The sequence below is a fragment of the Sebastes umbrosus genome, chromosome 8 (genome assembly GCF_015220745.1).
Source record: "Sebastes umbrosus isolate fSebUmb1 chromosome 8, fSebUmb1.pri, whole genome shotgun sequence".
Lineage (NCBI taxonomy): Eukaryota > Metazoa > Chordata > Actinopteri > Perciformes > Sebastidae > Sebastes > Sebastes umbrosus.
Window position 1 is genome coordinate 15,341,842 of NC_051276.1, and position 25,990 is coordinate 15,367,831.

General features: G+C 43.5%; 1 protein-coding gene across 2 annotated transcripts in view; it reads left to right on the forward strand.

The window, feature by feature from the left end:
- The window catches only part of ebf2 (EBF transcription factor 2), a 35,055-nt gene that overhangs the window by 1,407 nt on the left and 7,658 nt on the right, over window positions 1–25,990 (forward strand). For both annotated transcript variants that reach the window (XM_037777724.1, XM_037777725.1), the window contains exons 2-7: window positions 1,392–1,548; window positions 3,234–3,297; window positions 4,870–4,925; window positions 5,176–5,249; window positions 6,573–6,641; window positions 25,227–25,308. In XM_037777724.1, coding sequence (XP_037633652.1) covers window positions 1,392–1,548; window positions 3,234–3,297; window positions 4,870–4,925; window positions 5,176–5,249; window positions 6,573–6,641; window positions 25,227–25,308 — 502 coding nt within the window. The remainder of the gene's footprint in view (window positions 1–1,391; window positions 1,549–3,233; window positions 3,298–4,869; window positions 4,926–5,175; window positions 5,250–6,572; window positions 6,642–25,226; window positions 25,309–25,990) is intronic.

The following is a 25,990-nucleotide window of genomic DNA, read 5'->3' on the forward strand; positions in this document are numbered from 1 at the left end:
CATAAAGTTACACACAAGCAGCATTTGATCAGATAATTTACTCTTGTGCAAAACTTACATATTTAGTTAACACAATTTAATTTGAGATTGTATTTAATTTCCGAAAACCTGTAAATGACTAAAGGTGAATATATATATATTTTTCCCAGACCAGCTATTTTAGTTGATGGAAAACACTTTAATCGTCAGCGGGCAAACACACTTTATACATTTATTATTTTTCAGCAGATTTAACAGTTTTAATATTGTTGAATTATTTTTGTTTTCCAAATTCCCCAAAATGTTCAATCATCATCTTCACATTTTTCATGTCTTCACCAAAACACACATCAGTGTTCTCATAACCGACTTGTGTCCAAAGTTTAGAAATCAGTATAAAGTCAGAAAAACAGAAAGCAACAAGTTATTTAGTATAATACTTCAATCTTAATAGATATAGAATATAAATAGCAAATGATACAACAATGGCGCTATTCTAACTGAATGTAGGTTATTTGATATCATAGAGAATTATACTGAACGTTGAAATGTATTTTTAAATATCTCGATTGTAATATTTTATCCAAAAAACAACAACAAACAAAAAATAAAACAAAAAAATCGTAATTTTCCCTCGGGCTTATTTTTGTTCATAAAAGAAACGTTTTAGGCTGTGAGGAAAAAAATCGATGAACTACTTTTGGGTTATTTGAAATAATTTTAGATCAACATTAAATTTACAGAAAAACTCCTTCAGACTCTTTATTTTGCCTAAAAGCCTAAATCTTTAAGTTATTTAAATTCAACAGTAGCTTGTTTACATTTAGTAATTTTGTAATCCAAGATGCCACACCATCACTTCTAAAGTCAAAAGTGTTGATTTAATTGATGACTTTTCAGTTTTCAAGCTAGTATATAATATATAATATATAATTTATAGTATAGTTTTCCTGGTTTTCCTTTTTGCTTTGGTTTTTGTGTGTATTTCTACATTAATTTCTTCTTGACAAGAAAAATGGCCTTTAAGTTATGGGAAAAACAAAATATTTATAAATAATCTATATGTTGTTTTTTCATTTTCTTATTTGCAAATTATTGATAATTATTGTATGGATAAACTGAAGGCCTTTACAACTGAGAATTAAAAATAAATATATATTGTAACCCTTGGGAAATTAAATGATTTTAAAAACGAATATAGTGTAAAATTAAGTTTTCATGATTTATTGCCTTTAAAGTTTTTAGTTTTTGTTTTATTTAGATTTGAGAAATATTTTCAACCACCAATGGATTAAATACATTGTTAGATGGTAATTTAATTACACACACTTTCTATTGATCTGTATAAATCAGTTTATTGTAAGACAATGTGAATGTGTGGAGCTGACTGTCTCTTCCTGTTGTGTCCCCAGTGGAGTAGCTCTGTCCAGAGCTCATTTTGAGAAGCAGCCGCCCTCGAATCTCCGCAAGTCCAACTTCTTCCACTTTGTCCTGGCGCTCTACGACAGACACGGCCAACCTGTGGAGGTGGAGAGGACTGCCTTTGTGGACTTTGTTGAACATGACAAGGTTTGTTTATGTCTTAATGATCATTTATTTCAGGATCAGTTCACTATATCATATTTACAGTTATTTCAGGGACATTTTTAACATCCAAAAACCATAAATCTGAAGCATCATCATCTGAAAAATAACAGAATGTATTAGTAATATATTTCAGCTGTAACCAGGTGCTCAGCTTGATCTCCCCCATCTCCAGTAAAGCCAAGCATATATCGAACAGCTGACGGCTACATGTTTACACAAGCTCTCCCCTCAATGAGCTGATGATGTGGGATTGAAAAAGAATATCTAATGACTAATTAGCAGCTTGCCTCATTAGGAGGACATCACTACTTTTTAAAATGCAAATTATGCTTGCTCCTGTTAAGTTATACAGTGAACTAATCATCAAAGTCTCTTTTCCTTCATGTGCCCCCCTCCCATACTCTAAATACTGCTGTGGGTGGGGGGGGGGAGCTGGATTCCTCAGGTTGGACAGACCAAAATAAGGACGGGAGCAGTGTGGAGACAGAGTTAGAAAGAGACTGCCTGCAGTGGGAGTCTTATGCCCAGTGTTGACGGATGTTTCTGCTTTGTGGCGAGGGGAGCGAGAGCCTCCTAAACTGGCAACACATCTCCCCTGTGAGAAAGACAAGAGGACAGCGTCCTGTCAGCTGAAGTTCAAACATAGTTTTACTATGAATTTCATTGGGAGGGAGGGAGAGGGCTAACGCCAGGGCTGAAAGCTGTCAGTGTGCTCCCCTTTGTGCCACACAGGCCAGCGTAGAGTAATATGACGGCTGTGGAAGAGTTCATTTTCTGCATGGTTAACCTGGCATCTGTTTTTGCTTTGTAATTATGCAGAGGTAGAGTGATGGCAAGGCGGAATAAACGCTCCTCTGTGTATATTTCACAAAACTTATGAAGCTAGGCATCCATCTATCTTCTGACATTAAGTCTCAATCTCACTTTTGATATTAAGCTTGGAGCTCTGTTACTTTTCAACTTGCATCTTAATTTCCCTCCACTTCTTCCTTCCTTCCTTCCTCACAACTGTCTCCTTCTTCTAGTTTCTCTACTTCTCCAACCTCCTCGTTCTCTCCTCCTCCTCCTCTCTGGCGCTCGTCTCTGTGATGCCAGCCTCCTGGGTTATTGGACCAGAGAGCATTCCTTTGAGACCACTTAGAAAGACCAGTAGAGGTAGAAGAAGAGAAGGAAAGAGGGGGAACAAGAGACAGAGAGGGGGGAGAGAAGGAAGAAGTGAGATGCTGGTGGAGAGCCTGGGGGAGGGAGGGATAGCGGAAAGGAAGTTTTTCTGTCAAGGTCGACTGCTGCTCAGTCTCACATACAGTACTTTCCACACTTTGCACACACACACACACACATATAACCATGCTACCTCGCTGCGAGGAGGACCACTGCATTTGATCTTGAGGTTTTAGGAGTTTGCATCAGACACGATAGTTCAACCTCTACAAAGAGCATCCGACTCAAGGTTAAGCGCTCGGCTCTCGAACACAACCAAAGGTCCCACATGAGCTCTGAGCCCACAACCCTCTGATCTCAGTGCTGCTGTCAGGGAAGGGCGAGCTGCAGGATTAGGAGAGACTCGCTGTGCTCAACACGGCGTGGGGATGCTCAGCTGTGCTTATCTGTGTCTCAAATGTGCTTAACTGCATGCCCTGCGTTTGTCTGTCCTGTCTCGTACCAAGGAGCAGACGGGAGAAAAGACCAACAACGGTACGCACTACAAGCTGCAGCTCCTCTACAGCAACGGTGAGTCAAACACGTGCCTTCAGGTTATGGGGTTCTTTGCCCTTTGAGGTGTCTCATTTGATCATTTAGACGACGGCGTGGAGCCCTTCGTGTAACAGGTGTTGAAAAAAGGTCAGCGGCGACACCAGCGCGCTGACACTTTTCCACTTAAGTGATCCTCCTCTTCATCCTTACCTCACTTCTCCTCTCTGAGCTCATGAATTACCTTCGTTTATCACTGGTTTGTACAATTCAGCTCTGTGAGGAGCCACTTCTGGGCTCATGTATGGGGAAATGAGGTACATGTTGCCACCCCACCCCACCCCCTCTCATCCCCTCCAACTCCTCCACCCCCCATGGTGCTTTCACATCAGATCGGGGGATACACAGAGAAATTTGGTTCCCATGAGCCACTGCTGCCCCTACTCTGCCATCGCAGTGGCACCCATGGGAGAGAAGATAAAAGACATGTTCCAGAGCAACCCCCTTATACACCCACCATACACACACGCACACACACATGTACGTACAAGCACACCAAAAGCACTTCCTCTGCATCCCCTCCTCTCATCCCCTTCCCCCAAGCGATATCAAAGGCATCTCAATCGAGACTTTGATGAGAGGAACACATTTTGAAAGCAACACTCTCCAAAGTCTCTATAAAAAAAAAATCCTCGGGTAATGCGCTCTTCTCTCTCAAGAACCAATTCATTACATGTCGTTTCCCTATCTTGTGTGATTTAGAGCGGAGCATCCAGAGGTTCAGGTGTTACTGGAAATCTCACATACCTGATTACACAGAAGGAGAGACAAAAAGACATTAAATTAAACCCCTTAACAAACCGATCAGGAGCTGTTTTACCTGTTGGTGTGTATAATCGCCAGACAGTTTGTCTAAACTTGGGAATAAATCAGAAGTAAACTGAGAAATAACCGCAAAAGAAGAACGAGTTTGACAAATCGTGAGAATGTGGTTGTAAATTCTGACCTCAGAGCCGAACATGACTGATAATCATCAAACATCAAATAACTCTCAATCCCCTCAGAAACCATCAGAGAGAAAATACGGACTGCATGCCAATCTTATTCCTCCATGCTGGCTGGACTGAGTTCAATGCTTTTTTGCTGAGAGCTTGTCCAGAGATAAAAAAAAAACCCAGAAAAATTGATGCCATAAATCTTTCCATTTTATTTTGAGAATCCTCAGCGCCATTTTTATCAACTGGCTAGAGGCGGTTTAGGAGTTTTAGTTGCTTCATTTATGGTTATGTTTGCAGCAGGCCCTTTTCACAGGAGTCATCTTGACCTGTCACTGCAGGGTGAACACAGGTGTAATTAATAACATAAATTGTTGCTCGGATCCATTTAGGCGTGCCAGGGCTCTGGTGTTGTGCATGCTGGTTCACTGGAATGGCTGTGACACAAATAGATTTAATTTGATCTGTGTTTACCCTGCTATGACATGTCAAAATGGCCATTTAACTAAAGCACTAAGGGCACAAGATCACACAGTCAGTTTCTTTGTTCAGTAAAACCTCCCTAATGCCTAAAACAACTTGGCAAAGATAACTAATTTCTGTTTTGGTTCTGCAGGGGTTCGCACGGAGCAGGATCTTTACGCACGACTCATCGACTCCGTCACTAAACAGGTTGGTAAACCCTCAGCTGTGTAAGTAGATAGATAGATAGATAGATAGTTGTACTTTATTGATCCCAAATTGTGAAATTATTGTGTTACAGCAGCAGGTTATCCAGGCAATGCACAGAAACACTACATAAAATGTACATGTCAGCACTAGAGAAATATATCCATAGAATACAAAATATAAAGAATATTTCATAAAGTAAGAGTTGAACTCTGACACGAAACTGAATCTGCCCCTTATTTCCTCCTCTCAGCCCATAGCGTACGAAGGACAAAACAAGAATCCAGAAATGTGCAGAGTTCTGCTCACACACGAGGTTATGTGCAGGTGAGTCTCACACACACACACACACACTCGCTCAGTCATTCAAACCTTCACCCACAGGGATGAAATCCAAATATCCATTACTCTCCTTCTCTCCGCTTTGTCTCAGCCAGCTTGAAATGTGGTTTTGGGACGACGCTTGAGGCTCTACTTTTTTTTGTGGTTGAACCATAAGTCTAGCGTGTCTGTCATCATCCTTGTTACAGTGGTAACCCCCCGCTGCTTTCTGCTGTAACGCAGCATGTCCCCGTCCAGCTCCTGTTTCTTCCTGGAGCTCCTCACTCTCTGGTCCTGGAGCTCTGCAGCCAGATGACAGCAGCAGACACACTTTTGGGAACAATCCGCCTTTTCCCTCATCGCTATGTAACTCTAGCACTAGCCAAGACATCATGTTTGAACTTCGTCAACATGTGATGACAAGTATAGTGGTATATTTCCAGTGTTACATAGAGTGGCTATAAAAGCGAGTGTAAAGAGTCTAGTGATGGGACCAGAAGGTTTTTGATGATTAAAGAAAAATAGGTGAACGTGGGGGTTATGGATGGAGATGAAGCCGAAGAGAGCAGGTCTGGAAGTGGGGCAGTGACCCAGGATCCGAGGGCAGCAGGGGGAAGGATAGGGGGCCGGGACGTGGGGAGAGGGGCTAAGACGGAGTGGGCTTTGCCATTGTGTAGCCAGCAGATGCCCGAATGTGACTCACAGCTGGCTAATAACAGAGCCGAAGAGGCAGAGGGCAAGCGTCACAGCTGGGGAGTGAGGCCGTCTGACAGGGGGGCGGAGGGGGGCAGGGCAGGGCCAAGCTGGGACACGAGAGGGGTGAGGCGAGGTGTAGGGGTGGCAGATGGTTAGGGGTGGGGGCACTTTTGTTATGCAGTGAAGGGGACTTTGTGGAGGAGGGGGGGGCTGGGTGGCCAGCAGGCTCCTCGGACAGGACTGCTGACGAATGGTAGGATGTTGTGGGACGGTGTGTGTGTGTGTGTGTGTGCAGTGAGGCTGCGTGGGGGTTGAGTTTGATTTCGAAATCAATGTGACAGATTGCCTGGCTGGCTTTTCACTTTTGAATGGTTTCTCACTGTTTGTAGGGTGTGTTGTTGTACCTTTTCTTCCTCTTTTATTCTTTTGTCTCTCCCTCCCCTCCCCTCTCATGCCTCCTTTGTGTGCTGCTGGATCGTGGCCGACGGCGGGGCAGAGTAGTCTGGGCCTGTGGATGTGGATGTGGATGGGCCAGACAAATGATGGCTCCTCCTGTTTAATTTGTGTGTTTTTTTTCCCTCCTCCTCCACTGACTTTTTCCTCTTTTCTGTCTCTTTTTAACTGCCCACTCAGCCGCTGTTGTGAGAAGAAAAGTTGTGGCAACCGAAACGAGACGCCCTCTGACCCGGTCATCATTGACAGGTAATGAGATCAAACCACATCCCACACAGTGTCTGTCCACCACCTCAAACAAGCACTTCTTCCTACTAAATGTCCAGGTCACCCTTTCTTTGTATATATGCACCTACACAATCACACAAAAATAGAGAGAGAGAGAGAGAGAGAGAGAGAGAGAGAGATGATGTGAAGGTTGTTATGGTGAGATCTCACCAATCAGCTGTTGCATTTACACAAAACAAGTGAGAGTACACATGTATGGATGTGTGGGCTGGATGTATGCATACAGAGGGGTTCATGTTTGTGTGTGTATTTCACATATAAATATTCATTTTTACAACATAAGCGTAAGTGCTTCTGCCAAGTTGGTTTCATAGAAATAAAATAGGAGTAGAAGGGTCATTGAACTGTTTGCTGTGGTAATTTGACTAGCGGGGCCGTAAAGTGTGTAGTCGCAACTCGCCGGGAAGAAAGGGAAGAGAACGGACGCAGCTCTTGCAGACAGCTAGCTGGTTAGTTAGTTAGGTATCTTGTCCCCAGGCGGAGCAAGCCCCCAGGAAGAGCGCCAGGCTGCAAAGCAAATTTTTGCAATGTCCAAACAGTGGTGCTACAACTTCCGTGTCCGTCATGTGATGCCATTGGGCCCAAAATTACTTACTTTTTTCTAGACTTACATTGGGAAACTCAACGGATAATTTTTTTTAGGTAAATCAACTTCCCAGTTTGAACACTTGAATAGCCCTTATATAAATCATTAGGTCCTAAAAGTTGTAAAAATGCACTAATAGCCGAATCCAGAGTTATTTTCCTTCCTCTGTTCATGTAAATGAGCCCCAGACCGAGGCTGCTCTATGGGCCCAATGGCTGTGGATAATCGCCGAATGATACGGGTTCTTTATGTGGAAGATCGCCGAATGATCCGGGTACTTTATCACCCGCCAGTCGAGCCATTTTGGCTTCATGCACAACTGAGCAACTCTCATAGGAATGAACGGGAGCCCGCCTCCAACGCTGTATCCAGTTCTCTTTATACATCCATGAGTTAGCTAGGTAGCTTGTCCCCAGGCGGAGAGACCGTTTAGACCCGGTGCTGCCACTGGCCACCAGCCTGCTGTTCGGCTCATTTTCTGTAATCAGTGCAGCACCAAAGCCTTGTGGAACCAGCCCAAGAGCTAGCCAGTCAGGTATCCCCCAGCTATCTTGCTAATTCCACCATGCTCCAGTGACACAATGCTTACAGAAAACAAACCGAACAAAGTTGTCACTCCTCTGGCAATAGCAATGTGCGTTCCTCTGCTGTGTCATTAAGTTGTTCAACTTGACTCATTTATATTTCTGTGTCTCGTAACATTACTACTTCACTGCTTGTTAAGTCGTTACTGTAAAACCTCACCTCAGTGAGTCCATGACTTGCTGCAATTCGGTTTAGTTTATGTGGAAGTCAGCCCGCTACAACGAGCACTACGGTCACTACTACATAAACATATCCGCCGCTCTGACCGTCCTGCTATGTTGATTTGAATGGGAACTACTCCTAATTCTATTTCTATGGTCAGTTTACACCGCATCAATGCAAGGAGGCTGCAATATACAAAGTATCTGTCTGTGCCCCATGTGTTTCTCTCTTCTGTTTATCTGTTGATCTATCTTCAGCCGGCTGCGATCTGTTTCAGTTTGGTCGCTCATTACGTTTCACAGCCGACGTTGCACCTTAAACCTGCCAAAAAGCGCAGATTTCCTTTTATCAGAAGCATGTGGGTCTCCCATACCACCAGGCTGGCTCACATATGTAGTAAATGTTCACCCTGACAGCCAGTTATCAGGCTTAAAGGCGGGTGACCCCCGCAGTAATCAGCGTGTGTGAGGGCCTTCACGTCCGAGGGATTTCGGAGGTCTCGCGCTGTCTGCGCGGCATTAACCAGTGTGATGAATGCTCATAAGCGGACCGCATGTGAAATACTTTCTCTGTGATGTCATGGATGCAACCTTCATCTCCTCCTCTTATTCTCTCCTCTTCTTCTCTCCTTCCCTACAATCGTCTGTCTAGAAAAAGACTCACTTCATATACGTCAAGGACCCTTTTCTTTCCCCTCCTCAGTTCAAGCTGGCTGGCTGTTGACAGTGTGTCTCAAAGGATCTCTGCTGAAGATAGTTTTCATATAACGGAAAAAATCGGGCTGTTGTCTTATGAATTTTCCCAGAATACCTCGGAGCAGCTGCTTTTCCCATTTACTGTAGCGCATTTCTCTCCCAATAACCCCCCTTTTATACTTCCTCCTAACATGGCTAAACCTCCTCGCAATTTGTTAGTAAGCAGCTCGGCGGCGGGCTGGTGAGGATTGATTTAAATGGAATCATTGACCTACTGTACTCTCTAATCACACTGGGCATATCCCGTCCTGATGGGGGCTTCTCTCTCTTGACTGGCCTGCGAAATCCTCTCTCCTCAGGGAGCGGCCTATTAGCAGCCAGTTAATTTCTGATAAGCCAATGGGATTTTTGTGTGGCCCTGTGCCCTTTTATCCCACCTTATGTGCACTCTCTCATTTGACTGTATGCATGTTCACCACACACAGAAATTGACAGATGTGCGTGTGTGTTTAGAGCATGTATACACTGCGTGTGTGCACACAAACGGATGTATATTTTCGTGTGTGTGTTGGGATCGTTGCACGTTTTATTTATGTATGTATGTGCGATTGTCTATGTGTCTTTGTGACCCCTACTTTGACCCTTTTCCCTAGTCACTGCTTGGGTCTTAAATTATTCATGTGTGCATGTGTGTGTGCAGCCTATGTGCATTTGTGCATGTGTGTGCTTGCAGTGTGTGTGTGTGTGTGTGTGTGTAGGAGACGGTCTGTTTCTGTGGCTCCAGTAATCAGCCTCCTGCTCCCAGCCCCAACACCTGTTCTCCAATTAACATGCAGCGTGCTGTGGCCCACTCGCTGCTATCGCCCAGCCACTGCTTTCTACCCCTTTTCTTCCTCTTTTTTCTCTCTCAGTCAGCCCCACGTTCCCTTCCTCCCCGCCGCCTCGCCTTGTATCTGTACTTCTGCACACCCCTCTCGCTCTTTTCCATTCGCTCTCACATGCTCCTTATTTCTTCACTCCCTATTGCTTAATTCCCCCGCTCCTCTTCTTTTCCCTCACGTTACCATCTCCTCCAACAACCCCCCCTCCTTCCCTTTAGCCTGTCTAATTTTGCCATAATTAGGCGGTGTCATTAGGACACCTACCCAAGCACAAGGGAGTTTGCAATTCCCCAAACGGCCCGAACCCCCTCTTTTCTAATCTCCTTTCCATATTGTTTCAGTTTTCTCTCCCCCTTTCTCCTCCTGCTGCCGTTGCTGCACCCCCTCCTACGCCTCTTCTTCTCCCTAATCCTGATTTGAGTGAAAGGAGAGAGAGGAGATCACAGCTGATCCATAGGGAGGGGTGAAGGGATAGAGGGTGGAGGGACCGAGGGATGAAGAGGGCAAGGGCAGTCGTTGACAAAGAGATGACTCTTGGGTTGCCTATGGGAGAGAATTATCTAATGCCCCGCTGCCTGCTGTGTCTAATAGTTTTACAATTGTCTAATCTTAACGTTGGTGAGCTGCTGCACTCAGGCCTGATGTGACTTCTCTGTTTGGTGTGGAGTGCCTTATTGTTGACTGATGGACTGGCTTGTTCACTGATTGGTTTGATGATCGATCAATAGACAGATAGATAGATTGATTCCTCCGGGCTCATCACCATAAATCTTCACTAATTCCTCAAACTCATGCAGTCAATGCTAATATTACTTTTCTATATTGGAGTAACATTTTTATACTGGAGTGTCTATTTGCATCCGGGTGAGAATAGTCACATGGCAGCTATTCGCCTATTTACACCCGGTAATAGTAGTAGTAATATAAAGAGCAACAAAGTTCATGTAAAGAGTAGGTTGTGGTGGATGAATGGGTAAAATTCAGGACTTTCTATTACTATTTTTGACTTAGTTGACTTATTATTTTCTGTTTTTTAAATTATTATTTTCAGTTGCAGTTTGGTTAGGTTTAGGCAACAAAACTACTTGGTTAGATTTAGGAAAAATATACATACAGTACATATACACATACAGTATCTAATGTGTGCCCGCGTCATGTGCAAATAGCATCTGCCTTTTTATATTTGGCCATGATATTTTTGTATTATGTTCTCAGATTTGTTTTACAATTAGTGTTGAAACGGTGGATTAATTGTTGGACAAATAATTGACAACAATTTGGATAATCGATTGATTGTGTAGCTGGTTCACAATTAAGCTTTGCTGCTTTTTTTCTTTGTTTTATTACACTGATAACAACATCTAAATCAAATGAAAATATAATATATAATCAGCTATAATACTAATATCTTCCACCAATCTTTATTCCTTTCATTCCGTAAAGCTCCTCCACTCTGAGAAGTATTAACCCAGGCAGATCTGTTAATGGCTGCATTATTGCCATGCTGACCTCTGACCTCTGAGAAACTATATTGGTTCTGGCCCAAAGCTGGCCTCTGTATTTATGAGTGAACCATGGGTTTACAATGGAGACAAGCAGATGTCAGTATTAGTATTAGACTGTGGGGTTTGGATGGGAGTGGGTGGGGGGGTCAGCGCTCAGTGTGAGTGCGTGCTTTTATATTTGGCTAAGAAGCTGAGATCAATAGTTGGTCATAAGGATCCATCGTAAGGCAAGAGCCTTGTGAGGTGGGGTCGGGCTGGAGAGGCGGGTGATCAATGGCAAGCACTATCTCACTAATTGATCGTGTTTCCAAGAGGGGTCTTTTTTAACAAGCCGGCGCTCAGAGAAAAGAAGAATAATCAATAGGAATTTTCCAATGTTGTCAATATGGCTCTTACCTCCCCGAGACTCAAAATGAGCTCACAGAGACTCAAACATACTCGTGCATATCAGCCTCCATTCAAACTGGGATTCAAGTACCATCACTTTCTGTGCTTTCTTTTAAAACAGTTAATTTTGCTTTCTGAGTTGATCGTTTTACTATTTGAATGATTATTAGTTGGCTTGACTTTAGATGCTTGGCTCCTAGAGGAATCCATTACTCTTAATCTCAGGTTGTGGGTCGTATTGATCTGTTTGTAGTCTTGGTTCTAGTTATGTGCATGTACCAAAGCTTTGTTTTCAACTAGTCAGTGCAGCGATGTTGTTGTTTTTTCAGTCCTAATTGATGTGTAGTAGACCGCTTTAGTTTCAGCTCAATTACAAAATCCCCTAGCTGAATGTTTATTATTTGTTAATTCATTTTCTGCGGTTAATTCTCAAACCTATTTTTCCTGCAAAAACACATCTTCCAGTATGGTAACGTACAGACACACGTGCACACCGAGTCTCAGTTCTGCAGCGCAGTAAAACTTTTTTTTATAGTTCTTTACGGATTAACACTGTCTGGACAGTTTGACAATAAACTATTCAGATATCATTTGTTCGTGTATGTAAATGTCTGTGGTGTCTCAGAGAGGCAGCCTGACCATCTGTTTCCATGTTAGTCCGTCCACCTGCTTGCGTCTGCCCGTCTTTAACTAATTTAAGAAATAACAGTATATGTTGACGCGGGCCACTTCCCTAGCCGTGTGCCTCTGAATGGTCTTTTTCACCGCCTGTTCTTACAGCAGGACAGTTTCTCCTTGTACTGCTAATGGAGGGGAACACCAGCCTCCTCATTCTTCAACTTCAACCAGAAAGAAAATAGAAGCTCTGAGTCTTTGGGAAAAGAACATTAAACCATCAGCCAAAGAATAAATGCAGTAACATTTGTTGGACTGTGTCAGGGGTCGAATTCCTCCCCTTTCCCAGATGCATACTCATGCACTGCCGCCAAGTCGCCCTGTTAGGTCATCATATATGCACTTGAGAATTTTATGTGAGAGACAACAATGTCATTTTAGGAGATTGTTTCTCATACTCCCAGTATAAGTTGAAAACTCATACTGTAGCCTTCTCTGTTGATACTGGCACCCTGGACCTGTACTTCCATTACCTTTTCTATCACATTGTCTATAAGATGACTTGTCTAAAAGTCTATTAAGAAGTGAACATCCTGAGAGGCAGTGAACCAATGAAAATCAAGTGAAAGATTTGAGTTTTCTATTTTCCCTCCTGTTTTTTAATATATATTTCACTCTGAAACAGGACGTTGGGGCGGGCCAGTCATCAGTAAGGAGGACTTTATGTGAGAAGTAGCTGAGAAAAAAGACAAAAGTAAATGGTCTCTGACAATAACTGTTGAGGATCACTCTCCTCCTCCGTCTTCCAACTTACAGAGGATGTGGAGGAGGTGCCTTTTTATCCTCCATTTGAGTCTCTGGCCGCAGAAAGAGCTGCAGAGGATGTTGGCAAAGTTGCTGCAAACCGACTCTTACAGACTCGCCTTCAAGAAAACACATTTTCATTGAACTGGATATATGAGCATTTATGTGTGTCTATTCAACGCAGTAAATATGGCACTTGTTTTATGAGTATATAATAATGCATTACAACCAGTGGGCTACCTCGGGTCAGAAAAGTGAATCCAATGCTGAAGTGCCTTATACTTGCATTGTATCTAATATCCACAGGGGGCGACTCCTCTGGTTGCAAAAAGAAGTCTCATAGCATAGAAGTTTATGAGAAAATGAGCCTACTTCTCACTTGATTTATTACCTCAGTAAACATTGTAAACATGAGTTTATGGTCTCAATCGCTAGTTTCAACTCTTCTTCAATACAGCATGATGTTCATTTAGTAAATTATGGTCACATTTAGAGTCAAATAGACCATAAAGGAGGGTCTACTTTAAGGCGTGGCTACCTTGTGATTGACAGGTTGCTACCACGGCGTTGTCCGGTCTGGGAGTTGTCCGTGTTTTCGTTTTAGAACTTCAACCGTTTCATAGTGTGTCTTCAGTTCATGAAAGTTAATTAGAACATTTTGGTCGCCTAAAAACGTCTTATTCAGCATTCGGTTGAACTTTGCTCCACCCTCTTGTGTCACTTCTGTTTGCAAAAAAACAACATGGCAACGGCCAAAATGCCGAACTCAAAGCTTCAAAACCGAATTCCGCAAACCAATGGGTGACCTCACGGTGACTATGTCCACTTCTTATATATAGTCTATGATTACAACCTATCCTGATATATATTGATGATACTACATATAGTGTCTTTATTTACTCAGGGCAAGCTGGCAATCCATTTTTGACATTTGTTACTTCAAGTGTTGCTGTAGCATGAAATGTGTTGCTACGGTAACTTGGAGTTTAATATACCTTGCACACTGTGTTGCAATATATCATTTTAATGACAATCTTCCAACTAATCATCAACAAGTAAACTCAGTTGTTGGATTTCACTCCATCAGGTAGTAGTGTTGCTGGATTGCTCTCACAATCTGACACATCACACTGATCACAATATGTATGCATAAATTACCTGTGTGCGCCACACATACATGCATACATGCACAGAGACAAAGTCAGACACACTGGCCCCTTCAGTCCGCTGTCACAGGTCTCTCCCTGGTGGGGTAGCACTGTCCGGTCCCTCCAGACCCCCTGTCAGCGAGCCCCTCAGGCAGGGGGGCCAGGCAGCGTGGCGACAGGGCCCTGAGGCTCCAGTGCACACCGCCTCACACAGCGGAGCGGCACACAGGCTGGACCACTGAGCAGCTGGCACAGGACCGCGGGGATGGCTCCTCCCTTGGGGCAATGCAAGGGGGGAGAATGACACAAAGACAGACAGGGAGGGACGATGCAATGTCTAGAATATCAAATCCACTGACAGGTACCGCTTCAAACAGTGAGAGCCTCACTCAGAGTTGGACTGGTGAAAATGAGTTCAGGGACCTTTCGTGGAGCTCTCGAAGCGATGTGGTCTCATGTGAACTGGGAAGATCCCGGACTCCAGTGTGCACAGGAAGTGTATAATGAGTGGTAGGTTATGGGCCGGGTTTGTGTTTGGTCACCTTTGCTCCGCTTCGGCCAGTGTTAGCTGTTGTGGCTTGAACCCTGACACGAGGAGAAGGCCTGGTTTGTTTGCTTTTAGAGAGCCTACAGAGGGGGCAGTCGGAAACAGAGAGCAGTAGAGAAATGTTTTGACAGGAAATGGGAACGGACTACCAATGGGGCTAATGTGGAGGAACAGCAGGGGGACTTTTAGAGTGGGTGGGATGCTGAGAGGATGAGGGGGGGCAAATTAGAAGTTTTGAGTTGCAGCTCAATGGCGCTCTGAAAGGCCTCGCACTCACAGAGTAGCTGGGGCAACCCCTCTCATTTGTCTGGCCACTAATAGGGTTCACCTTTGGTTGAGCGGTGTAGAGATTAAGTAGGGGCACTCAGAGGATCAGAAGGGGGCAGATTAGTGTGATTTAGAGGTACTTCAGATCGCAGGCAAGTGAGCGCTGTGTGGTTATGTGTGTGATTTGTATTTGTGGGTTTATTTTTCATGTGAAATTCCTGCATTTGCCATTTATTTTGTAAGGGGATCTTGTATCAGTATAATCAGGATCTCGTGTGTGTGTGTGTGTGTGGAGTCAGAGGCCAGTTAGCAGTGGTATTTAGGAACAAGGGCTGTTTTCTTTGGCTGGATGCTGCTGCTGTGGGTGGAGCTGGTAGGGTGTGTGTGTGTGATGGGGATCGGTCTGTTAAGGTCTTAAATTTCACTAATGACTTAACAATGCCCCCTGGTGCTGGGCCGGCCCCGCTGGCCACCTTGTTTGTTTGTTTGTCTCTTTATCTGGAATCTGGACAGACTATATTTCTCCCAGGAGTTAGATATCTCTACATGTTCTCCACCCTTTCACTTTTTGAAAACATTTCCAAACACTAATATTTACACATCTGCAGTATTCCTTAAATAAAATGTGATTAAGTGTCCTTATTGACTTATGCTTGAGGCAATAGTTATCCCTCCTCTGGGACATGGACAAAGGCGAGGCTATTATACAGTTTTCATACAATAGATCTACATTTTTAACTTCTACTTGCACTTTAATTGCTCCGTGCTAAAGAAAGAATAGAGTGCTGCAGGGATGACGTATTTTTGTACGCCAACCAGGAAGTTAGCATCGCGCTGGTTCCCTCGATAACAAGCCAATGGGATTTTTCTATTGGGTTTTGGTTTATTGCAGAAAATAAGCTCTGCGGCAAGCTTTTTAAATTAGACAGCGCTGATGAATCAATATTCTGTTACTGTAATGCCTATTTCTCGCCTCAAATGTTTTCAGAAACACCTTGTAGTGTACTGTTTAGCTGAAAAATGAGAAAGCTTGTGACTCGGCCAGCCATGTTGAGATCAGTTGAGGAAATACCCACCAGCCGGAGCACAGCCAAAGGAACAGCCAATGGGAACACTCTCTCTCTGAAATGACCTGTGATTGGCCAAACCTCCCGTCACGTCAGATCTTTTAAAGCCTGAAAACAGAGCCATGAGGAGGTGCAGAAGTCTAGTTATCTCTCAGAGCACTTGAATTACAATATGCTGAAAGGTTATTATGGAATTTATGCCCAATGATACCAGAAACATCTGCCTTCTGAAGCCTTAAGCGTGTGTTAACCACAGACCTTATTTCAGCCATCTAACTAAAAACCCATTCAAAAAACTCATTGACTTCCAGAAGAGGGAACTGGAAGTGCTAAAATGCTAACTCATTTCCTGGTTTTAGGACTCATTCCTGCACCACTCTATATGTTGCAGACTGCAGGATAGACTTATGCACTGAGCTGCAGTATATAAAGTTAAAGCAAAGCAGAAATCTTCGCCGGCTCTTTTGTGTTTCGCTGGCTGAATCATTAACGCAGCAGATGTTGTGTTTTCCTCATCATGGAGGAAAAGTTACAGCAATTGCAATGTCACTATCGTCTTTTGGATGCATGTAGCGTGTGCGTACGTGCGTGCGTGTGTGTGTGTGTGTGTGTGTGTAATGGTCCTGATGAATCTGTCAGGGCTGAGGGCAGGGGGTGATGTGACTGCTGACAGGCTCCCAGCATGCATGCTGAGAGCCCCAACAGTCGGCGTGCCCTCCCTTCAGCCTCCCCACCACCCGGCTCTCCTCTCCCAGTCCTCGGCTCCACACATTTGCTGTGTATTAGCCACGGACAGTAAATTACTGCGCCCTGGACCTCTGAGTGATTCCATTCCCCTCTCTTCACACGTTCTTCCTCCTCTCCTCCTCCTCCTGCAGCACCATTACCCAGCTCACCTTCTCCTGCGTCTGTCTATCTATCTCTCAGCTCCTTTCCAGATCTGTTTTCCTCCCCCTGTCTGTCATATTCGTCCTGGCTCTTCGACTCCCTCAACCCTGTCAGATTCTTCTCCCCTTTCTGTCTTTCTCTCACTTCCGTTATACTTCTCATCCTCTGTTCTTCTATTGTGTCACGCTACACAGCGTTCCCTCCCATACACATCCCCACCGCTCCCCCTCTACTTTCTTACAAGCAGGTCCCTGTTGTCTAGGCTTCACAAGTTTCTCAGCTGCTTCTCTCTCTCTCTTTCGTCCTCCTTCCTATCCCTCTCTCCCGCCCTCTCCTTCCCTCCCCCTCTCTGCCTCCCCCCCCCCCTTCTCTCTCTTTCTGGAAACAGATGTTGTTTGTCAGATCTTATCATTACTGGCTAATTAAGAAGACATCTCTTCTCCTTCTGTTGTTGCTTCTCTCTCCTCTCCTCTCCCTCTCGGTGGCATCCATCCCAGATTCATTGTTCTTCTCTGAGAGAGGTTCGGGTCGAGCTTTGATATACACACGGTATTGGTAAATCTGATTAGTGGCTGATTGATTGAAAGGCTATTGAGAAAGCGAGATTACTGTTGGTGTATTGCAGATGACCTCCTGGTATGTTTGAAATGTCTTCAGCTGTAGAGGGTGCTCCGTGTCTCCATTTGACAGTATATTTTGAATCCTCGTCCCTCAGGACACACCAAGCATGCTGGGAGAGGTGAGGCCACTGATGGGACTTCTATTCCCCGTCCTGGTTGTGAATTCATGTTCTCCAGACTCTGAATATCTATCCATATCCATCTATTTGGCAGGCTGACCGCAAGTCCCGTGCGGCCGAGCTCGGTATGCAATCTCTGCTTTTGGCTGAGCTCGGGAGACTGAAACATTAATTCATTTTAAATTTGTTGAGATGCACATTTATCAGCTAGCAAGAGGTTACACAGTAAAACACTTTAGCACCCAGGAGAAACCTCGTTGAAACGCTCGAGTGCCTCTTGTGTACCCTTCCCATCACTCCGCTTTCCTCCCCTCAGCCCTCTTCTTCCTCGCAGCTCCACCGTGCCTCAGTCACTTTTGCGGTGGCAAGCCTGAAGGTTTTACAGCGCTACCAAGCTCTATAAATCAGCACTAGTGGTTTAAATGTTTGGCTTTGTCACAGTTCTCAAGTTTAGAGGCGGGGTGGGCTGGGGCCGAGGTTGCAGGGGTGAAGCCAGCCTGGGAGGCAACGGAGAAGAGGCCAGGAGGGGCACAGCCAATCCACCAGAAACATTTATAAAGAGCTGTGTTCCCCCATGTGCTCGCTGTCTGCCTGAGGCCATTTCCCCACTGATTCTCTTGATCAATAACATAGGGTTTTTGAATTTATTTTATATAGTGAAGCTATTTCAGCTGAGTTTATTAAAACGATACGTTTTCCGATTCCTTACCTAAAGGAATGTCATGTTTTTTCTATTTTTTTCTATTTAGAAAACTTCTAAACTTCTCAAATGTTAAGTTTTGTCTACACACAAGCAGCCAGACAACAACTGTGCCTGAATATAATACAAGTTATTATCTAAATTAGTAATTATCTGAGAAACCAAGACTATGAATCTGATGTGGCATTACAGTTTTCGATACTAAGTGCAGCAGTCGCTACCAAAGAGTTAATGCTCAGCCCTTCTGATCAATAAACTGGTATTTAACCAGTGGTGGAAAGTAACTAAGTATATTTACTCAACTACTATGCTTATGTGTAATTTGACCTACTTTAAGTACGAGTATTTCCATTTTCTTCAAGTCAAATATCGTACATTTTACTCCACCGTGTTTATTTGACAGCTGTAGTTACTGGTTACTTAAGATTTTTACACCCAAAACACACATTCATCATTCAGACATTCATCTTTTACTTGAGTAAAAGATCATTCTCCACCACTCTATTGTACTTGGCTGGTTAGAGGTGCATGTCAACATGTGAGAGTACAGATGCTGTTTAAAGGTACAGTGAGGAGGATTTGTCAGTTGTGGTTTGTAAATGCAGCATTAAAAGTTGGACGAGCTTTGTCCGCTTGGCATTTCGCCTCGATATATTTCCTTTTTTTTCTCGGCGCTGTATCCGCCATTATTGTAGCTTCTGGTTGCTACAATTTACATTTCGAGGTTGATGCCCAGAAGCGTCCCGAACACAGCAAAATAAGAAAACACAAGCTGCGTGCAGGGTCTCTGCAGATACAAACACCGCTATGCACTTCTAGTGGGTCATAAGTGATGACTGAGAGGAATTATTTTTGTATCAGTCTATACGTTCTTTTTTAGGAAACCCCTTGTGCCTTTAAAGTCATACAGGATAAGTACTGATGTCACTGAGAGACTATTAGACATCAGGGTAATGTTGCTAAGATGTAGTTTGTGGATAGAGGTTTCATTTGTAACAATCATGTAAAAATCAGGAAAGCTACAGCTGTTTAATTGATGACTAGTTGTGCGTTATACAAGCTGTTATAAAAAAGGGAGAAAAGACGAGCATGGAGTCAGTTTGGCTGGTGAAAGGCGAGTGAAGCTGATGCCACAGATATCCCTGTATGTTTTAGGAGGAGGAGGAGGAGGGGGCTGGACTGGGAGGTTGGTGTGAAAGGTCCTGTGGTGGTATGCGACAGAGGGGGTATCAGTTCGTGGAGGGTTTTCTGTGCCCCATTAGCAATGTCAAAGGTCATGTGCCCCGGGTGTTAACCCTGGTGACCAGTCTAGCTTCCAGTCTGCCAGGGGACCCGGGTCCAGGGGTATTTATTACTATCCCCCCCTCACCTCCCCGCTCCATCCCCCAAACACAGCTCTCCCCATGGAGGAAAACAAAACACCTCCATCCCTCCCCCCCCAGCCGTTCCTCGGCCCGGGTACATGTACTAATTGGATGCATATCCATACACTGATGCGTGGTGACCCATCTGTAGGTTTGTGCTTCGCCGTGAAACATTCTTAGGTCAACACTGGTTTATCCAAATCCTAGCGTACATAGCCACGAGCTGCGGCATGTTTTATTAAACATCAGCTTGCGCGTGCAAACATATGACTTTTAGACATTTATTTTTGAGGCATCATTTTTGCTAATTTTGCATGATTGATTGTGCACACATGGTTGCTTGCAAAGTCTTTGTGTATTTTCCCGCAATATCACGCATGAATGTGTGTGTGGTTTGCACAGCCAGCGTGTGACATATGCATGCGTACGTATATGTGGGCCTGCTGCATGAGTTAGTGCTCTCAGTGTGTGAGTGTGGCAGAGGAAGGCCCTCAGCATGTCAGTATGTTTTAATGCTTCACATCTGGTTTCCTAATTTTCCTCCCACCCTCCCTGCCCTCCCCTCAGCTCCCCTCCACTGCGATGTCAGGACACTGTTTTGTTTTTTCAGTGTTGGGGGGGATGGAGGGAGGGTATCTGATGAGTGATGGCCCTGAATACAGGACATCAACATTCTCCCTCTCTTCCTCTGTCTTTGCATCCCCTCTTCTCCGTCTTTCTCTTCCTCTATATCCCGCTCTCTCTTCTTATTTCTTACAATCAATACCTATTGAGCATTATGGAGGGGGTTGGAGTTACATGGATGAAGAGGATGAAGAGGATGAAGAGGAGAAGCTCTTTTTTTCTGTCTCTACCTCTGAGCAGCAGGGCATCCACGTCTGCTGAACAAAAATTACGACAATCTCCTCCTCCTCATTCTTCTCCTTCAAATTTCCCCTCCTATATTTTTGTATTAAAGCATAAATTTGTCATCTTTGGTGCGGTAACCCAAAAATATGAAGGCCAAAGGCAGATCCCAGAAAAGGAGACGAGCAGAGAAAGTTTTCTAGCCGTGCCACTAACTAACTTGAACTCTGCGTTAAAGCCTTTTTGCATGACATGCTTCAAGAGCCGCTGGTACCAGTAAACCTTCATTTACAATGAGCACAGAGGGCGACGTGTTTTATGTCTATGTGAAAAGGCAGTTTATGTCAACAGTGATTAGTGCTGATGAATGCCTATGAAAATTTTTGTTAGGGGTCCTGTGCTGCTTAGGTGCTCGTTGCATGATTAAGGCCACATGTAGAGCCCAGTGTGTAACACTTATGTGTAACAGATGCCCTGACGGACTGAGAAACGTGAAACTGAGGGTCAACACTGAGGGGCGAAATATTTACACAAACTGCATTTCTGCTATTGTTTTTAGTGTCGCGACTTGCTGGTTGGTCAAACTAGTTTTAGTTAAGCGTGTTGTCAACATTGGGGATGGTCGGCCTCACGCTGCGAGGCCTGTGTTTAGTCTTGGGAACCGAAGCAGATGCAGACAAAAGGGATCGGAGGCTTTGACAGAGATGCAGAAGTGAAGACAGAAAAGAAAAAACAGACTCCCTGTGGTGCCACAGTGGAAAACGATCCCGAGGTTTAAGGCTCGGGTCTATGTTTTGTTTGTGTTTCCTGTCTTAAGTGTGTCGTGGAGGGGAGATGTTGTGGAAGATAAAACCTGCTGGCCACAGTAAAGTCTGTGAAATTCAATTACATCTTAAATTTGTCATCGAGCAAAAATCATGAGGAGTTTGCGCTTATCAAGTTTCGGTGTCATATTTGTTAGTAATCTACTGTGACAGGAAGACATTCTGTATTATTAGTGATTGAAAAACACATAAATACAGACTCATATAACAGTTTAAAAGTTGAAACATGTTTCCCATTATCTTTATTTGCACTATGTGACTCACTTAACAGTGTTTTAAACAAACAGTATCTCCATTTTACAGCTGCTTTATGGACCAGAGTATTCTGTGAATGTAAAGAACAAGACACACATTAAATATAAAACACGCGTAAGCTACTGGAGTTCTTTGAAAACAGCCTTTCTCTGCAATTTCCCCGTGACATGAAGATCACCTCCGATTCTCTGCATGTTCTCCTCGTCTCTTCCCTCTGGATGGGGAGGTGTGTGTGGGTGTATTACATTACCAAAACAAAAACAAACAACGGCAATATTAAACTTTTGCAACCACAATAGAGGAGGGGGATAAAAAACAGAGGGTCCTCGACTTCTTATTAATTATGCAAGATTAGTCTAATTATAATTCAGCAAATGAATGTGTGGCAGAAGGTGCGAGGCGACGGGGCTGGGAGATTTGCATGTTAAGTGGGCAGGGGGAAGCGGCTAATGCATGCTAATATATGCGTCAATGTCTCGCTTTAATTTCAGCATTTGCAGCTGTGTGCGTCCGAACTGAGGGGGGTGAAAAGTTGACTCAATGGGTTTTTGGGAGGGGGGAGTAAAGGTGGGGGGTGTTGGTGTATTAGAGTGTGCATGCATGCATGTGAGTGTGTGTTTCTGAGGCATCTGGTGTCATACAAACAGGGAATGATGAGAAGAAGTCAACAAACAAGGTCAAGAACCCTCAGAAAGTGCACAAAGCCTGAGATGTGTGTAGACAACCTCTCAATTAGGGTTGTGATATCGCTATCTGAGGCATCGCTGCATGTTGTATCACGTCAGTCAGTCAAATGAATGATGACTGCTGGTTAGATGAACATTAAGTGGCCGACAAGCAAGTAGCGAGGAAACGATTGTGGCTAAACCACAGCCAGACCATTGACATGGGTATGAAAACCAAAAAATGTGGTCTCTGTGCTGACTTCCCTCCTTATAAATGATGGCTATAGCCATAATGTAAGAATCATTGCAGGATAACACACGCATACAGAATAACCCTCAAAGGAGGCAGTAAAATGAAACACAAGACTTCTGATCATGGTCTCTTCTCAGAGGCAGGAAACAAACTTTCCTTGTGTAATATACTGTATATATATTGTCAGTGGGGGAAGAAGTACTTGGATCTTTTACTTTAGTAAAAGTAGAAATACCACAGTTTAAAATTACTCCATTACAAGTAAAAGTCCTGAATTAAAAATGTTACTTAAATAAAAGTACAGAAGTATTATCAGCAAAATGTACGTAAAGTACAAAAAGTACTCCTTGGAAGCTATTGTTGTTATTGTTATGGTCAGCCTATATTGTTATAGAATATTATTTGATTCTGTTTTTATCACTAACAAATACATGTAAGTGCATTTTAATGTTGCAGTTCGTCAGGAAATTTGAGATACCTTGTGTACTACTGGGTTGATTAATAGTATAGTACCGCATCATACCATATAAGCATATCATAAATTTTGTCAAAGTGTCAAACAAATGTACTGTGGTATAAAGTACAATATTTCCCTCTGAAATGTAGTGGAGTAGAAGTTTAAAGTAGCATAAATGGAAATAATCAAGTAAAGTACAAGTATGTCAAAATTGTAATTAATATATAATATATAAAATATTTTTGGTATCATTGGGAAAAAAATCCATAATAACCTTTCATCGTATTGTAATTCAAGTGTTCTGAGAGAAAACTAGACTTCTGCACCTCCTCATGGCTCTGTTTTCAGGCTTTAGAAAATCTAGCCCGTGACGGGAGACTTTGGCCAATCACAGGTCTTCTCAGAGAGAGAGTGTTCCTATTGGCTGTTCAATCAACGCAGGCATCTGTCAATCACTCGCGAACTCCGATCAAAAGGTCAAACTAGGCAGCGCTGATCAAATATAAATCAATATTCCGTTACTGTAATGACTATTTCTCGCCTCAAATGTTTTCAGAAACATCTTGCAGTGTACTGTTTAGCTGTAAAATTAGAAAGTTTGCTCCAGCTGGTGGGCGGTGCTTGGTATTTCCTCAACTGATCTCAACATGGCTGCCGGGTCACAAACTTTCTCAGTACTTGAGTAAATGTACTTTGTTACTTTCCATCACTGTATATTGTGATTTTAAAATCATGTTAAACCGATACTGTCATGGTGGATGAAGGACTGATGGGGAAAGAAATGAAAGAAGGAAATGGGAGCGGCACAAATGTGCACTTTTACATGCTTCCACCCAAAACCGAGGTCTCTAGCGCTGCTCTGAGGTTGGAGGTCCGAGCTCTCGCTGATAAATTATAACCACCCTCTGCCAACAACAATATTGATTGTCCTCTGAAGAAATAGCTCAAATCAAGAAATATTGGACACACTGTTGGAACTGAGAGCTATAGTTTGAAGCCAGGTCCTGTTCACAAGGGAGAGAGCTGGAGCGAGTGATGGAACAACAGCGAGTAAAAGCTGACAGGATGAGAGAGAGATTAGTATTCGATGGGAGGGTTCAGGGCTGTGGGGCCAATATGAAGTTCCTCTCCAAACAAGCGCTCTCTATTAAAGATGACTTATATTTGCAGAGAGCACAGTGTGGGTGGCATTGGAGCTAAACATGGAGCCCAAAACGGCTGCAGCATTCTTCTTCAGCACTGTTGTTGTTTGTTTAATTGGAGCATTAATGGATGGAGTGGTGTTCTCTGAAAAGTGAAGTGGACATCTGGTTTGAGGGCGATATATTTGCCAGTTGCCATAATTCTATCACAACGCTGCTTCACTTCCTGGCTCATTTTTCTTTTGATTTAACACACTGCCTAATTTCCCTCACCGTGAGATTTGTGTGGATCCTCTCAGCCTCGTCTGCACCTGCCCTCTTTATATATACTTTCCTGCATCTCACCTTGCCAAGTCTCCCTCCTCGCCGTGTTTCCGTGATGGAATGTGTTCTTGTTGTTGCCTTCTCTTTCCCATCGCTGTCTTTGCCTCTCAGCATGGGGACTTTGGGATTGCGGCAGAGCTGCGTTGCCATGGCAGCGGGCCGTGTTGCCGAACTGTGTACACCTGGGATTTGGAGTCTCTCTCCGTAGTCTCCCTCTCTCCTATTTATTCCACCTTTCTCTCAGGTTTTCTTTGGTGTAGCAGAGGCTATCAGCACCCCGCTCTCTCTCAGCTCCTCTCAGTCTCCACAGCCTATCACCCTCAAAAGTACACTCACATACGTAATGAGACACATATACTTGAAAACAAAATTCATGTCCATACCAGTGCCTGTGCCTCTATCACTACCTTCCTCTTTCCACCTCCTCATTTCACTCTCTCTGTAGTTGCCTCTACTTCGTTCCCTCTCCATTCCCATGTGGGGGTTCAAATACGGCATTGCGGGATACCATGGTCCCCCGAGTCCCCCGGCATACATCACTGTCTCCAGTTTACTTTGAAACACAGCAGCACTTTTCACCGGACTATGCTTCAAATTCTCATCACTTGATTTAAAGTGTAATAACATTGACTTTAATACGAAGCTAAACAGCTGGGATTGATGTCAGTGCTGTAATCATATAGACACACACACACACACACACAGCATCCATAAGACCCGTCTCTGAAAAATAATGAATGTCTTCTTTGACTGCCAGTGTTGCAGGGTAGCAAATTATTCTTTCATGTGATTTCTTAGTCGCTGATGTACAAACATGTGTCCTCTTATTTACCTTTGCAGGTTTTTCTTGAAGTTTTTCCTGAAATGTAACCAGAATTGTCTGAAGACGGCGGGAAACCCGAGGGATATGAGGAGATTTCAGGTACGAAAAGAAAGAAAAAAAATGCATGCGTGTGCTTTAGGGCTGCAATTTACGATTATTTTCATTGCCGATTAATCTGTTGATTATTTTCTCAATTATTTGATTAGTTGTTTGGTCTATAAAGAAAATTATGAAAAATGTGTGTTTCCCAAAGCCCAAGGTGACATCCTCAAATATTTTGTCCACAACTCAAAGATATTCAGTTTACTGTCATAGAGGAGGAAAGAAACCAGAACATATTCACATTTAAGAAGCTAAAATCAGAACATTTTTACTGTTTTTTTTCTTAGAAAATGACTTAAACTGATTAATCGATCGTCAAAATAGTTGGCGATTAATTTAATACCTAATAACTAATCGGTTAGCTCTAGTGTGCTTGTGTGTGAGTGGGAAGAGGGAGGGTGGTGACATGTTGGACTGAATATAGGAATCAAATTATAATTTTTGTTTTTTTTACAGTCATGCAAAACATACCCCCTTCATGCCCCTCCATCTCAATAGAACAATTGAATAATTTATTTATTGTCTGTTCTATGTAGACTTTATGATACAATCTTTCACAAAGAAAAAGCTGCGAAAAAGATTTTCCAATGGAAGACAATAGAGGAGGGAGTTAAAGGCGAAAGTTAAAAATCAATAAGGAGTCAGAGAGATGGAAAGATAAACGAAAAGGAGTTAGATA